Source organism: Musa acuminata, chromosome BXJ2-1 (genome assembly GCF_036884655.1).
Source record: "Musa acuminata AAA Group cultivar baxijiao chromosome BXJ2-1, Cavendish_Baxijiao_AAA, whole genome shotgun sequence".
In the NCBI taxonomy this organism is placed as follows: Eukaryota; Viridiplantae; Streptophyta; class Magnoliopsida; order Zingiberales; family Musaceae; genus Musa; species Musa acuminata.
In genome coordinates, this window is record NC_088338.1 from 480,899 (window position 1) to 495,707 (window position 14,809).

A 14,809-nucleotide genomic window follows, 5' to 3' on the forward strand; every position below is an offset into this window, starting at 1 on the left:
ATCAGTGGCGAATGGCATTGGTGAAGAGCGAGGTGAAATAAGAGTTGGCAAAGAAAAAAGAAGAAAATTTGATTAAATCAATAATACAAATATTGTGCTTGCTAATTGCTCTAGTTGTTTTGGCACATCCAACCTTCACCCATGCCATGTGCCATTCCTTATGATCTTCATGGGGATCAAGACCTTTGTTTGGATCCAATCTATCAGTACTATCAAATCCTAATTTTTCTGTGTCTCGATGTTCTCTCCCAAGAACTCTCATAATTGATACGCGAAGCCCATAGTGACGTTGACCAGATCCAGAACACAAATCCTAAAGCAGAATGACCAGTGCAGCGAAGGATCCGTGCTCATGGCAGCCGCATCAACGGGGAAGAACAGGACCAGCGTTGATCGAAGCAGACAGCCTGCAGTCTAACTCGCGCCGCACAGACCCGCTTTGCACGTCACCAAGAACAGCCTACGAGGCAGTTGGCGGGTTGTACGCTCGCACAAGATTAGGGTTTCATGCATGGGAAGAGTATAATCCACGGATGTAATCCAACCCATGGCGTTGATCACATGGAGCGGCCCAATTCCAGTTGCAGCAAATTAATGTTCGCCACCTGCTGATCTCTGAGAAGAAACGATCCTAGGCGACGTACTAAAATTTGCGTGCATGGCCAGCTATGCCCTCACTGGCCAGTCACGTTGCTCTTCTCTATCTCCTTCTTCGATCCCAAAGCACAGGAGAGATCAGCAAGTAGCTGCTATAAATAGGCCTCATGCTACAGATGATGGTGCCTGAGGTTTTGGAGTCACTTCATGTTGTTCACGCAGTAAGAAGAGGTAGATAAGTCGATCGACAGAGAAGATGAGTTGGTTGAAGAGCTTAGTAGGTCTTCAGCTTGTGACGCTCTTCCTGAGCGTTTCCCTCGTCTTTCCTGCGGCCAAGGGTGCCGAAATGGAGATGAAACCATCATCGGAACATCCCGTCGCGCTGCCACCGGTTCCGCCGCCGATGATAGCACCCGCAGCGCCTCCGATCTTCACCATCGCGGCTGAAGGCGTCATCTACTGCAGGTGCAAGCTCCCGCGCTACTCAAAGGCCGTCGATGGCGCCCCTCTTCCAGGTTTTGTTTCCTTCATTAGCATTTTCACATGACGGTGCAGTAGTGTGCACGACTAACCTCTTGTTCTTGCGTCGTCCATCGTCGCAGGTGCGGTGGTGCTGCTGAAGTGCGGCAGCCAGCGCACGGTGTGGGCAGCTAAAGGAAGGACCGACACCCATGGCTACTTCTACCTGCAGACACAACTGAAGTACAAGCCGCTGTCGCGCACCTGCAGGGTGTTTGTGCTGTGGTCGCCGGTAGGCCCGTGCCAGGTGCCGCGGCGGTATGGGCTGAAAGGACCAGGAGCTTCTCTGATGTTTGAGAGGAAGCTGAGCGACGGGTACAACACCATTGCTCTCTACACCGCAGGCTTCTTCGAGTTCGGCCCGGTGAAATCGAGCAAGTGCTATCTCCCCTATTGATGCACGATCACTACTAGTCTAGCACTGATGGTAGTCGTTTGATGAGAGGAGAATAGCCATGAATAAAGGTTTAGTGTGGAGTAGTACCTTGTTTGTGGGATGAAGTGGGGCGTGTAGCTTTCAGCTTTCTGATGTTAGTGTCGGTGAATCAAATAAGTAATGAGATTGGTGTTCTTAGTGAGAGGAATTTGTGTCTTTTGCCATAGTCATGTGTTATCTCCGAATCACCTCCATGGAGAATCCGACTTACACAAATGTCGAGGGTTATCATTATCCTGTATCAAAATCGATGTCAAATAGATTCTTGATGTGATCGGATGTAGATAAGGGAGAAGTACTGAGACGAGAGAGAGAGAGAGAGAGAGAGAGAGTTCAACCTCGAAACCTGTACTGGCGACGCACCTCGACATGTGTACGCTGCCAGGCCCATGGCAGAGCTCCAAATAACAGCCTCTAATGCTTGCTTGACATGTAAACAACGTATCCAACACAAAAAAGCTGTATCTTTGTTTGTTCTCTTCAGTTGCCAATCCTTACTCCAGAGAAGTTTACAGCTTTAGCTTTGGCACGCGACAACAGCAGATTCGATTCCAAACTCACAGTGATTCATCAGTAGAACATGTTCAAGTTCATCATCACTACAATTGTGGTTCCAAGTTGGAATTGCCTGGGCTTCTCACAAGCTTATCTCAGCTGCAGCACTTACTGTGGTGGCTTTGTCTTCTTGAATCAGAATGTCTGAGAATTTACCCAAGAAAAAGTTTTTATCCACGAGGGCCAGTGCAAAATCTGGGAATCATTTGATACATAATGAGGTCTTCATTAGATCCATTTGGATTCAATTCAGCTGCAAAAAAAGGAAAGGAAACAAAAGGATGCATGGCTCCAAAGACTTTTGATCATCATGTCCCATGCATGAACTGGAAATGAAAGTGATCTGCTACCAAACATGTTTCTCTGGTAGGTCCTGAAGTTGGAGGACTTGTTTTGGCTCCATGTGGCATGTTTGTAAGAAGTCATCAATGTCCTTTTCTGAAATGAACACTCTTCATTTAACCCTGGTCATCTGGTTAGATCTGATACTTATATTTCTGTTGCCATATTTGTTGATGAGATATGCTGTGAAAGATCTCTTGGATTATGCAATCTGAATACCTTTTTCCTCCTCATCCAAAATGCACTTTGTTTGCCTTGGTTTAAGCCAAGGATCATCATGATGTAGTACTTAATTTACTGCCTTGTTCTGTGATGTTCTTGGTAGGAGATCAGAGACAACAATCTCTCCTATCAGTTTCTTCTGTCACCACCAAACAACCAGACTGCAGGTGGCAAAGTAATGCAGCCAACATTTAGCAGTCTGCAAGCGAAGCAGCTGATGATGTTGCTGTTAGCTAAGGCTCAGAGAAGAATCATCAGTTCTATGAGATTAATGTCGGATGAGTTCCAGCTTCAAATAATGGTCAGAGATGGTGCAAACCAAATTCTATAAATAGTAAATCATACACACAGGCATGTTCTTCAAGTTGCAGCCTGAGAATGCTGAAAACTTTTGTGTAGAAGAAATCACAGTGGACTTTATAGTGTGTAGATATGACTAGAAAATAGCTTGATTTAAATATCAATTGATGAGCAGAGTAGATTTGTACATACCTTCTCATACATATAAGATAAATGACAACCAACCACCCATTAGTTACTAGGCCATGAAAAGGTCAACAATCAGCCTGAATTGGTGGAACATTGATGGCTTCATCATCATTCCTGAAATATCAGATAAGCATTCACAGAGTGCATTGTAAGTCTCTATCAGAAATGGAGCATATAGCTAATAAACACAAAAGGTAGTGCATTCACCATGACTCAGATTATTTATGAGACTGTGAGAGACATGTTCTTCAGTAGATTGAACAGTTTGGAAGCACACACAAAAAAGGTCAGAAGATACTTGACACTGTTTTGTACTCATCCCTTGCAGCAGCAATAGCATCTGAAAATTTCAGTTGCACAATGATTGTTGTGTAGCGCAGGCAAATAAATAAGTGAATCCAAATGGAATTATCTGCTCCAGACAGTAGATTTGGAAGAAAGATCATGTAAGTGACCTGTACAATCCATCTAAACACTGGTTTTCGACATGATCAGTAAAGAGAAGGACAGCCTCCCCTCCCAAAATGGCAGGCAACAGCAGGAATACTATTCCAAGTCTTGAGACAATCTCAATCCTTCATCTTGCTGCAGTGCACTGATATCCTTCATCTTGCTTCTCATGTGAGTACTCTCTGGTTATGGAGAAGAGTATTCTTTCATGGAGTCCACCTTAAGCTTGTCAGGTACGGTTTCCCTTAGTTTCGTATTAGAAGTCAGTGGCAAACCTCTTAAAGAAGTGGGAAGAGGAAAGAGGAACTTTGTGTCACACGGTTGACTAAGGATTGAGCTGAAGACTCCATTTCCTTCTGGTTTCCTTGGATCTGAACAAGACAGTCCCGCATCCCCATTTCTACCTGCTCACGAAGTGCAAAGTGAAGACGCCCATTAATTCCTGGGAGCTGTTGTTGCCTTGCCTTGCTCTGCAGTTGGTGTTAGGAGCACTTGTTCCAGCTCCGAGGATGATGCTGGCAAACAATGGAGCTCTGTACCCAGTTCTTGGCCTTGCATCTTGTGTTGCCCTCGTGTACATGTCTTTTGGAGACCTGGCCTTGGATCTGAGCACCCATGCGAGAGAGCCTGAGATGAGCTTTGTGGGAAGGAACGGCACTCGGTTCACCATGGACGGCAAAGCATTCTACGTGAATGGTTGGAACTCCTACTGGCTGATGGATCAGGCTGTGGAGGAGATCAGCAGGCCAAGGGTGAAGGCAATGTTCCAAGCGGGTGCCAAGATGGGGCTCACGGTTTGCAGGACCTGGGCGTTCAACGATGGCGGCTACAATGCCCTGCAAGTCTCTCTTGGACATTTCGACGAACACGTCTTCCAGGTATCGAGCTTCCACATTCTGCTCCATCTGTTCCCGATCTTACGCGCCGATACTTCGAGTTGCAGGCATTGGATCGAGTCATAGTGGAAGCAAAACGGCATGGCATTCGGCTGCTGCTGAGCTTAGCTAACAACTTGGAGGCTTATGGAGGAAAGACTCAGTACGTGAAATGGGCATGGGAAGAAGGAATCGGGCTGAGCTCCTCCAACGATTCCTTCTTCTTCGATCCATCCATTAGAAGTCACTTCAAGACATACTTAAAGGTGACAACTTTTTTCTCGGAAATAATTCATCTAAAACACTTCGAGATGTGGTTTTCTTGACACTCTTCAGATGACTGATTGCTTCAGACCGTACTGACAAGGAAGAACCGCTTGAATGGGATTCAGTATAAAGATGAACCCACCATTTTCGCTTGGGAACTCATGAACGAACCCCGATGCATGTCTGATCCATCTGGTGACACCCTCCAAGTGAGTCTGTTCTTCACGTTCTATGGAAAACACATCGAAAATTCAGAATCAAAGAATTTTGATTTCCATCGAAACTACAGTCAGCATCATAAAATAACTCGAGATTTCAGTAATTGCAATCTTTAAATTGTTCAGGACTGGATCGAAGAATTGGCAGCATACGTGAAATCGATCGACAAAAACCATCTCCTAACAGTAGGACTGGAGGGATTCTACGGCCCTGCAAGCTCACCAGAGAAGCTAAAGGTGAATCCCGGACAATGGTTCGGCACGCTTGGCTCCGACTTCATCAGAAACTCCAAAGTCTCAGACATAGACTTCGCCTCCGTCCACATCTACCCTGATCAGTGGTAAGCATCAAACACCCGTTAATGCTTCGAGTAACGCTCTCGAGGCAAAGCAAACGAGTCGTCTTGTGGTTGTGCAGGCAAGTCGGTGCAGGGCTCGAAGAGAAGATGAAGTACATCTCCGGGTGGCTGACCTCACACATCGAGGATGGCGAGGAGGAGCTCAAGAAACCTGTGCTGTTCACGGAGTTTGGCCTGTCAGATAAGAGCAGGGACTTCGATCACGCCCACCGCGATGTCTTCTACGAGTCCATCTTCGACGTCGTCTACGAATCTGCGAGGAGGGGGGGCGCTGGTGCAGGTGCTCTGGTGTGGCAGTTCATGGCGGCAGGCATGCAGGAGTACAGTGATGACTTTGGGATCGTACCGGAGGAGAGGTCGTCCATGTACAGGCTGATAAAGAAGCAGTCGTGCAGGTTGATGAGACTGAGCCACGGGAGGGATTGGATGAAGAGGAGGGACTCTGAGACCTTCTGTGCAGAGTAAAACGCCTGCATCCATTTTTGTTCTGCTACTTTCCAGTGGAGCTCACCGGGGGAGATGAGGTTTAGTTTCTGAAGTATATAATTAATTCTTTTTGTGGAGTCAATATAACTCCTATTATTGGTGTAGCATATGAGGGGACTCCATCCATGGAGAGAACAAGATGAAAGATACATAGCAATATGGTATCCACTAGCTGTCACAGTTGAAATTTGGATGTCAATAAATAATGCTGGCAGAGGGTGATTCAAAATAAAATTGTTTTGGTATATTGATCATAGTGTAAGATAAGAAATGTAGAGGTAAGATTATGCACATTGATCATAGTGTAAGATAAGAAATCTTACATTCTGATCACTATCAACTCATCAGAAATCATATGCTATTAGATGTTGCAAGATTCAATCAACATTTGAACATGAGACCAGCATAGGTTATAGACATAGTAACTTTGAAATTTATCATCCAAATCAAAGTTAAAGACAAAAAATTGGCAAAAAAATGAATTAGTGGGATTTGTATTACAAGATAAATGATATTGCTTCAAAGATATCAATCAAATATTTGTAAGAATTCCAGGAAGAAAAAGCAAGCAATCAATGTAGTGGAGTAAGTAGTCTCTCAAAGGCTATCAATAATAAAACAGTAGAGAGCCTTTTTCTGAGCTCTAAATTGGCTAACAATATAGTATCAACATGCCACTGAAATACCCAATTTACTACACCAAAAACACTGATGTTTGATCAATAAAAATGAGCAACTTAAATTGAAAGGTATTATATTAGAGCATCACATGTTTATAGAAATTCCACATAACAATTATTGCCACTATGTATAGAAAGAGAAAATTAGGACCTCACTTCGTCTTTTGCCTTTGTAATGAGAAACAGTTAGTTCAGAAGGCACAAACTTGTGGAACTTGAGTTTTTCTTGTGCCAGCAAAGATCGACGGACAAAGGTAACTAACATCACAGAAATATTATTTTAGATCACCACGTCTTTAGCAATTCAGCCAGAGCATATAGTGCCACTTACAGAAAATCAAGAGAAAAGTAGGACCTCACTTCATCTTTGCTTCTGTAAAGAGAACATGCTTGTTCACTCGCGGATCATACTTGCGGAACTCGAGTTTTTCTGTCATCTTCCCAGGATTCTTTCGCTTAACATAAAAAAATCCAGTTCCAGCAGCTGAGACCAACCTAATAAATATTGATCCACGCTTTGCCTTACCCATCTATTCTGAAAATGTATCTAGCAAAACATACAAAGATAAATCACAATTTCAGAACGAGGTCAAACCTCAGTTGATAGCCAAGAAACAGAATTTCGTATGTTCATGAACAAGTAGTCATAAACATGTTATATTGATTAAATATTAAACACTATATCTATAATCCATTCATTTTTACTAACCGCAGAGGGTTCACAACAGATCATAATTTTCTGGTATTGGAAGAGTTCCAGTTGTTCTACAGAATTTGGAGGGTGACCCATCGCACGTGGGTGAGCCATCGAACTTAGGCGACCAGGTTTTAAGTCAATGAAACAGCCTCTCTACTTGTTGGAAAGCTGTGTGCATTGACTCTGTAATTGTTTACATGCGGGTGTTACAAAATGGCATACAGTATAGATAAAAGCAGAACACATGATAATGGCCTAATCAGCTCCAAACCAACAGGACAATAACTATCCTTACAAGTTACATCAAACTCACTTTCCTACCTAGGATCGTGAAGGGGTCAATAAACTCGGATGATAACAGAACATAGAATCGTAAGATCCTGCAATTCAGACAAAATTAAGTTTGAGATATGTACATATACTCAATAAAATTTATATTTTATTTGTTAAGATTTATTAACCGTAGTTTGTTCTTACGTTAATAATTACACTTTTCATACAAGAGAATGCATAGCTTAATAATAGTATCTCTTATAGTGTTTTGTGTTTTTTCTTTCAGGTTTAAAATAGGACAATTGATCTCTCCATCACTCAAGAATCTGAACTCAAAAATGATGATGCTAAAAGAAGGATTGTATTGATGATGATGTTTCTATCATACTAGTTAAAAGAAATTTGTACAATAGTGGTGATAACTGAAGTGAAAATTTTGAGTTATCAATGTCATATTTTGGTTTCTTTGAACTTATGAACTGTAACATTGTTGACTTTCCTTATACTCAATGAATCCCACTTCAACAGTAGCATTTACAAAGTAAAATTAATTTTTGCTCTATTAAGGTATAATTCCTCTGCTAAGAACATCATGATGATCACTGCAAGCATCACAAGATAATACAAAAATCAGAGAAAAGCACAGTTTATTCTCGTGTATCAAATCTGGAAATGTCAACATGATGCTGTCTAACCTAGTTTTCTACAAGTTCTCATTCCTCGATCGCTCTGTAAATGTAAACAGAACACAAATAGCTCAAGGCATGAGTTGATAGACTTAATGACACATATGAGAGATCGTGTGTACTGTGTGCTGACTGATGACATACGTATGACAGACAGTGCTGCCTTTGGAGAGGCAGGCGACGAGAGCAGCGGCGGGGACGAGATGCGAGAACAGGAGAGGGGAAGCTATGAGGGTAGGGTAGGAGACGGGAGGAGAGGAGAGTTGAGGCCACGAGAGACGATGAGAGGAGAAGGGTACCAGGGAAGCGGCGGCTCCGCCTGCGGCAACGGCAAAGATGAGCGGTGAAAGGGATCGGGCGGCGGCGGCGTCAGCAGGGGAGGAACGGAACGAGGCTAGGGCGTCGTCGTGGTGCGTCTGGAGTCGGGTTGGATTTTTGTGCGTACCATTTTGAGTCGACTCGGTAAACTCGGGTTGACTCCTACGACTATATCGCTTTTACGTGATTGACGCATGAGTCGAACTGAGTCTGTCCAAATCCGGTTCGACGACTGAGCCACCTCGCCGGTCCTGATCTGGACGGTAGGATTGCATGAGTATATCAAATTTACGAAATTGATGGGCGAGTCGACCCGAGTCCATCAATAATTTATTTGGTTCGATGACCGAGCCAACTCGCTAGTCCTGATCGATATCATACGATCCTAATATATCTTATTTGAATGAATAATATATTTATTATTATTTATATATTTTTTGTTTATAACGATTCAATTTGTCTTTCCACTCAAACATCACTGATACTCATACGTATTCATATATTTGTATTAGTAATGATATATATTATAATAATTAAACAACTTTTTTATTTATTATTTTTTGAAAGTATTATGATTTATATTTGACAATGGAAAAAGATATGTAATAACTTTTTTTTAACAATAAGAGATATTACATATAGTGTCTATGTTAAAATTCAAGGTGATAAATCGATATGACATGTAAACAATCATTAACAGTGTCCATCTGAGTTAAGTCTCACTCACAAGATACCTCATATCTCATTAAAGGTCGAATAACTTACATAATCATTTTTACAATTTATTGTGATCACTTCAACATGTTATAGAAAAGCTCATTTATGTGTGTTTCTAAAAGACTCATTCTTTAATCCTCTAAATTTTTTATTAAAAATGTTAGAGGGATCCTGTCGAACATACTTGTATTATGCAAAGTCATGACCTGAATCTACTTTTTAATACCTCGACCTGAGATGGATTTAAAAGTAGATCTCAAATAATTCTCAAATAGCTTAATGAAAATTTAAAACTTCAACGAGTAATTGCGATGAATAAGATAAGCACTCGAGGTTCAAGGAACCAAGTTGATGATATATATAATTTGGAGAATTTATTCTCCAACGATGATCGGTATATCTAACCATGTTTGTTGCATACTTGTTTTCTATCTAAATATCGATGAATGGTTTACATTTGCAGGATTTATATCATTACAAATTATGCTTAACATGCAGCTAAAAATATGCTTAATAATCATGGACTGAGATATCCTCCCATAAACTTGTGAAAAAGAACACAATTGGATTATGCAATTGTATCTTGTGATATGAATCCAGATCTAAAGAGTTTTGATGGAAGGGGCTACTTCATGAATTCAATGGAACTAATCATGCTCACAACATACAATATCACTTGATTCCTAGGCATATGAACAAATCATAATCAAGTGCACAGCATTATCTGAATCATGGCACCAGTTTAATATTGCATTATTGTATTCATTGCAACAGACACAATTCATTGCTAGGATGTAAAATGAAGAGCTTACACCAAGAATCTATCTTATCAAATGTCATGAATTGAAACCATCGAAAAGAGAAATGCAAATTAACACATGAATAGGGGAGGGAAAGAAGGGGACTAAAAAAGCAAGAAAGAACAACTCAAGATGGACTGCAATATTCCTGTCTGTTCACCAAATTATTACACTATGGTCATTTCTCAAAATAGCTGAAATGAAGAAAATTTCACATTTTCATTTGCTGGAGAAAATTGAGGGAGGCATGCGCCAGTTGATGAACTACAGGCCCTGATCAATGAGGTAGTCACCCAACCTCTCCACAACCATGTTGCACTGGCCTGGAGTCATTGGCTCATCATAAAGGCCAATGACCACTGCTTGGCCTGTCTTCTTGATGGTGATGCCACCTGATCCCTGTCATGGAAAAGAATATTTCTTTAGAACCTCGATACAAGAACTGTGAATCTAAAAGGCCTTCTTAAAATGACCTCAAACTAGTGTAGCAAATTGGATACTATGAGGCAGGGCCGATCCCGTGTTGCGAGATAAAAGTATGGCAGCAGCATCAACAATATTGTCTCATGAAAATTCCGCCATAAGCAGACTTTGCAATCTTTACAAAACTTAGCCCTGGAAATAGGATTCGGTATCTAGCATGTGTATTGATAAATATTTATCTAAATTCACAAAATGCCGAGGTTGTCTGATACATTGAAGCACTAATCAGTTTTTTCTAGTCCCAAAGTTTAGCCTATAAAAGAACTGGCAACTCTAGATACACAGAATTATCTGTTTACTGCTGGGAAGAAAATAAATGCTAATAGAAGGTTTGAAAGCAAAGCAACCCCATTCTGGTTGCATGCAGCTGAAAAGGCATCAAAACTAAGATTGGAAAGACTTCAAAACATTGTTATATGTATTATACAATATAAATATAACCTGACGTTCGAACCGAAATTGAATCGAGCTGGAATCGGAACCGAATTGACCTAACGGTTTGTTGGTTGCAAACCGAACCGGAACCAGTCCCGGGTGATTCAATTCCAGTTCTTAATTTTGGGAAACTGAAATCAACAGTTTTAGTTCTAGACCGACGATTCTAGTTCCAAACCGATTAAGTATGATAAAAAATATATATATAATACTTATAGCACCTATGGTATAATGGTTAAATAGTTAGTTTTAAACCCTAAACCTAGGTTTGAATCTTGATAGCATAATCTATTTGTGATTTTATAATTTTATATTAATTTTTTTTTTATATTATTGCACTCATTATAGATATACATCTATTTTTTAAATTATAAACATAAAATTATAAATATTTTTTTTCTATTTCTAAATTATTTTTAATTTAAAAGTGATAAAAAATTGATGGTTCAAATTAGAACCATAACTGCCTGAATCAGAGGTTCTGATTCTGATTCCAAAATCGACCCTAGGCTAACCAAAATCGATGATTTTGGAACCATAGTCAAAGCTATATATATATATATATATATATATATATGTATGTATATATATATATGTATGTATTTATATATATATGTATGTATATATATATATATATCTATATATACATACATATATATATACACATATATATATATATGTATATATATATATATCTATATATACATATATATATATTTATATATATATACATATGTATATATGTATACATATATGTATGTATATATATGTATACATATTTATGTATATATACATATGTATACATATATATACATGTATATATGTATACATATGTATTGTATACATATATACATATGTGTATATATATAAATATATATATGTATGTATGTATGTATGTATGTATGTATATATATGCTTGTGACTCAAACAAAGATTTGCTTAGATTGAGATATCCTTGCATAAACTTGTGAAAAAGTTGGAAAATTTATTCGATTAATATAGTGTGCAACGCTATAATAAACAAAACAAGCCCTCATTCTGAACTGCAAACTTCTCTTAGAATGCCGTTAGAGCAGTGACAATTCAGGTGGTTGAAGCGGCCAGAACCATGGCTAATGGAAATCACAAGCCAAAGGGTAGAAGCAACAAAGTACAAGGACCATATATCAGGGAAACGATTACATCCTGATGCAATATATAAATTCAAGATTGGAAATGTAAAGCAATTTTTCTAGATGTTACAGACTTACGCACTGAGAACTACCCAAGAAGTAATAAAAACCTGGAATTCTCAATCTAACATTGATCTTTAATGCTCAACAACATAAACTTAAGAAGCAAAGAAAGAAACTGACAAAAAATGTGCATATAAAATATAAATTGATCATCCTAGGATGCCATCACACCACGTAATAAAAATTCACTACTGTCATCACAGGCCTGACATTAACAATGTCCAATGCTATACTTTAACATAAATGAATATTCTACTTGCTTCAGAAAATGTTACCTGGACATTTTTGTGTTTAGTTCATGTGTCTGTCAACATGAAGAATTACTACAATTAGCATATCATGTGCATCCATGAGACCAGCAAGTAAAATGCACTAGTTCACTTCAAAAAATGATCTACTGTATGAATGCATTTCCAGAATGTCATCACAGTAAGAGAATGCTAGGAAAGTATTCGATACATACTACAAGATAATGACATAGTAAGAAAGAGCACAGTCACCTTCTTTCCACGAATGACAACTCCAGACTCTCCTTGAATTACCATGTACTTTGATGATCCAATAAATAAGCCAATGGGAGCTAGCGATCCAGGTTCATTGAAATCATTCATTACATTGGTGAACTCCTCAGGCTTAAACTATAAAGGGTAATAAATAGAAACATCAGTTTAGACAACAGGAGGAAATCATTTCAAGCATTCACATGCATACTAGCATGAAATAACACAAAAGTATTTTACATGATCTATATTAGCTATGGTTGGAGTAATAAATGAAACGAATAAGAAAAGATATCATGTATAGAACATTTGAAGCATTCACATGCATATTAGCATGAAATAACACAAAAGTATTTTATATGATCTATTGGCTATGGTTGGAGTAATAAATGAAAATAATAAGAATAGATAGCATGTATAAAACATTAGAAACTAGCACCACTGCATGACATATAAGCATAGATCTGATGAAACATTGTCACATTCAAAACTACCTCAATTAAGCAGCAAATAGTTCATAAAATGTATTGACATCGAGTAAGAAATTAGAATCACAATCAGAGACTTGAGAACATTATTAAAATAACGGCCAGTCACTGGGGGTTGTAACAAGCAAGATGGAACCCAATAAGATATCATGCATAAGAGAACTTCTGAATTGAATGAAATCAATCAAAAAATTGTCACTCAGGATCATGCGAATCATGTGACACTAATATTATGCACAGCAATTTACACATGGTGTGATACATGTTTATCTGAAATTTTTCAAGAAAAATCCAAAATGAGAGTCAATCACAACACAGAGAGGAGAAATTAGACACAAAGTTCTGATACTAAATTTAAATAAGAATACAAATTTCAACGGCATAAATTTATCATATACTCAAAAATTCGCAACCAATCTACGTCAATCCAAGTACATAATACATATCCCAATACCAAGAGACAATGTTGCAGCAATCGCCAGTTCGGAACTATCCATCCTATCAGACCAAACACATGGCTCATCAAAACCATATCTTGCCAAGTTATCGTCAAATAAACACCATTTAAATCAATCATACTACAAATTTACTATCCAAATCCAATCAGACCAAACACATGGCTCATCAAAACCATATCTTACCAGTTATCGTCAAATAAACACCAATTAAATCATCATACAACAAATTTACTCAATCTCCCAGCAAGGTCAATTCACCAAAGGCAAAAAGTGCAGAATCCAGCATATAATATGCCTTGAACAAGATCGTAAGATCTAAGATGGAGGGAATGCGAATAGAAATTGAGGGCTAAACCTGAGGAAAGGATGCGCTCTGCGCCCAGACGCTGCCGTCCTGACCCATGATCGCCGCCGCCGTCAGACGGTGGCCTTCGACCTCGCACATTAAGTGATCGTCGACGTACGTTTGCCACGACATCGTCTCTCCCTCTCTCTCTCTCTTTCTCTCTCTCGGTCTCTCTCGGTCTCTCTCGCTCTCTCGGGCTTTAAATCTAGTTTTGGGGGGAAGGGGACGAGAGGATGGGAGGGGAGAGCGGATCTGAAGTGCTGCCCCACCACTCGCTCAACCCGACTGAAGACGTGCCCTCCAAGTCCGGCTTTAATAATGCTGCAATTTGATCGACGTGGCGTAACTTATGCGCATTGCTTTGACAATAATTGCCGAGTGACCCAAACCACGTCACACAGGATGACTTCGAATCCGACGGCCCCGATCGACCTTTGGAAGGAGGTGTCACGCTGACGGAGGCCATAACAGTGGGTTGGCCTTTGTTGTGCTTTTCATATTGGGCCTGAAGCCCAATGAACGCCGTCAAGAACCCGAGTTCCGTTTGTAACCTCCTAACGCCGTCAAGGACCTTTCGCGATTAACCATCCGATCATGCAATCGCGTTGCAGTCTCCCGCCTCAGGGCTCCCAAGGTTGGTATGCCGAGAAGATTAACCCTTACCCTAACGCTCTTTTGCTGTGTAAACGATTCCATTCAGCACGATCTTCTGTTCCGACTCGATCATTCTTGCGTTTTGTCCATGTCGATCGCCCTCTTTGCGACCTCTTATTGGTTCGTTATTTCGTGGCCAGTTCTCTTAACGTTCTCGAGTTCATTTCTTACTCCATGTTTTCCTTCAATTCGAGATTGGATTGACAATATCATAAAGTTGATGT

The 14,809-nt window shown here is 39.9% G+C and overlaps 3 protein-coding genes and 1 pseudogene across 4 annotated transcripts; 2 read left to right on the forward strand and 2 right to left on the reverse strand.

Annotated features, from left to right (window-relative positions):
* Positions 1 to 764: 764 nt before the first annotated feature.
* On the forward strand, positions 765 to 1,696 carry LOC103973738 (non-classical arabinogalactan protein 30). Its single transcript, XM_009388416.3, has 2 exons — positions 765 to 1,112; positions 1,200 to 1,696. The coding sequence occupies exons 1-2, from the start codon at positions 854 to 856 to the stop codon at positions 1,511 to 1,513; spliced, it is 573 nt and encodes a 190-aa protein (XP_009386691.2). The 5' UTR covers positions 765 to 853; the 3' UTR covers positions 1,514 to 1,696.
* A 2,423-nt stretch (positions 1,697 to 4,119) lies between these two features.
* LOC135598309 (mannan endo-1,4-beta-mannosidase 2-like) lies at positions 4,120 to 6,060 on the forward strand. Its single transcript, XM_065091893.1, has 5 exons — positions 4,120 to 4,488; positions 4,554 to 4,751; positions 4,839 to 4,961; positions 5,097 to 5,311; positions 5,389 to 6,060. Exons 1-5 carry the CDS (start codon positions 4,120 to 4,122, stop codon positions 5,792 to 5,794), a joined length of 1,311 nt encoding a protein of 436 aa, XP_064947965.1. The 3' UTR covers positions 5,795 to 6,060.
* A 484-nt stretch (positions 6,061 to 6,544) lies between these two features.
* Positions 6,545 to 8,604, reverse strand: LOC103973920 (ribosomal protein L33 pseudogene; annotated as a pseudogene). The gene is given in 2 exon segments (NR_165444.1): positions 6,545 to 7,042; positions 8,451 to 8,604. The product of NR_165444.1 is annotated as a ribosomal protein L33 pseudogene (transcript).
* Positions 8,605 to 9,906: 1,302 nt separating this feature from the next.
* On the reverse strand, positions 9,907 to 14,201 carry LOC103974068 (profilin-A-like). Its single transcript, XM_009388853.3, has 3 exons — positions 13,941 to 14,201; positions 12,640 to 12,777; positions 9,907 to 10,385 (listed from the first exon to the last, which is right to left on the reverse strand). The coding sequence occupies exons 1-3, from the start codon at positions 14,061 to 14,063 to the stop codon at positions 10,251 to 10,253; spliced, it is 396 nt and encodes a 131-aa protein (XP_009387128.1). The 5' UTR covers positions 14,064 to 14,201; the 3' UTR covers positions 9,907 to 10,250.
* Between the last annotated feature and the right edge of the window lie 608 nt (positions 14,202 to 14,809).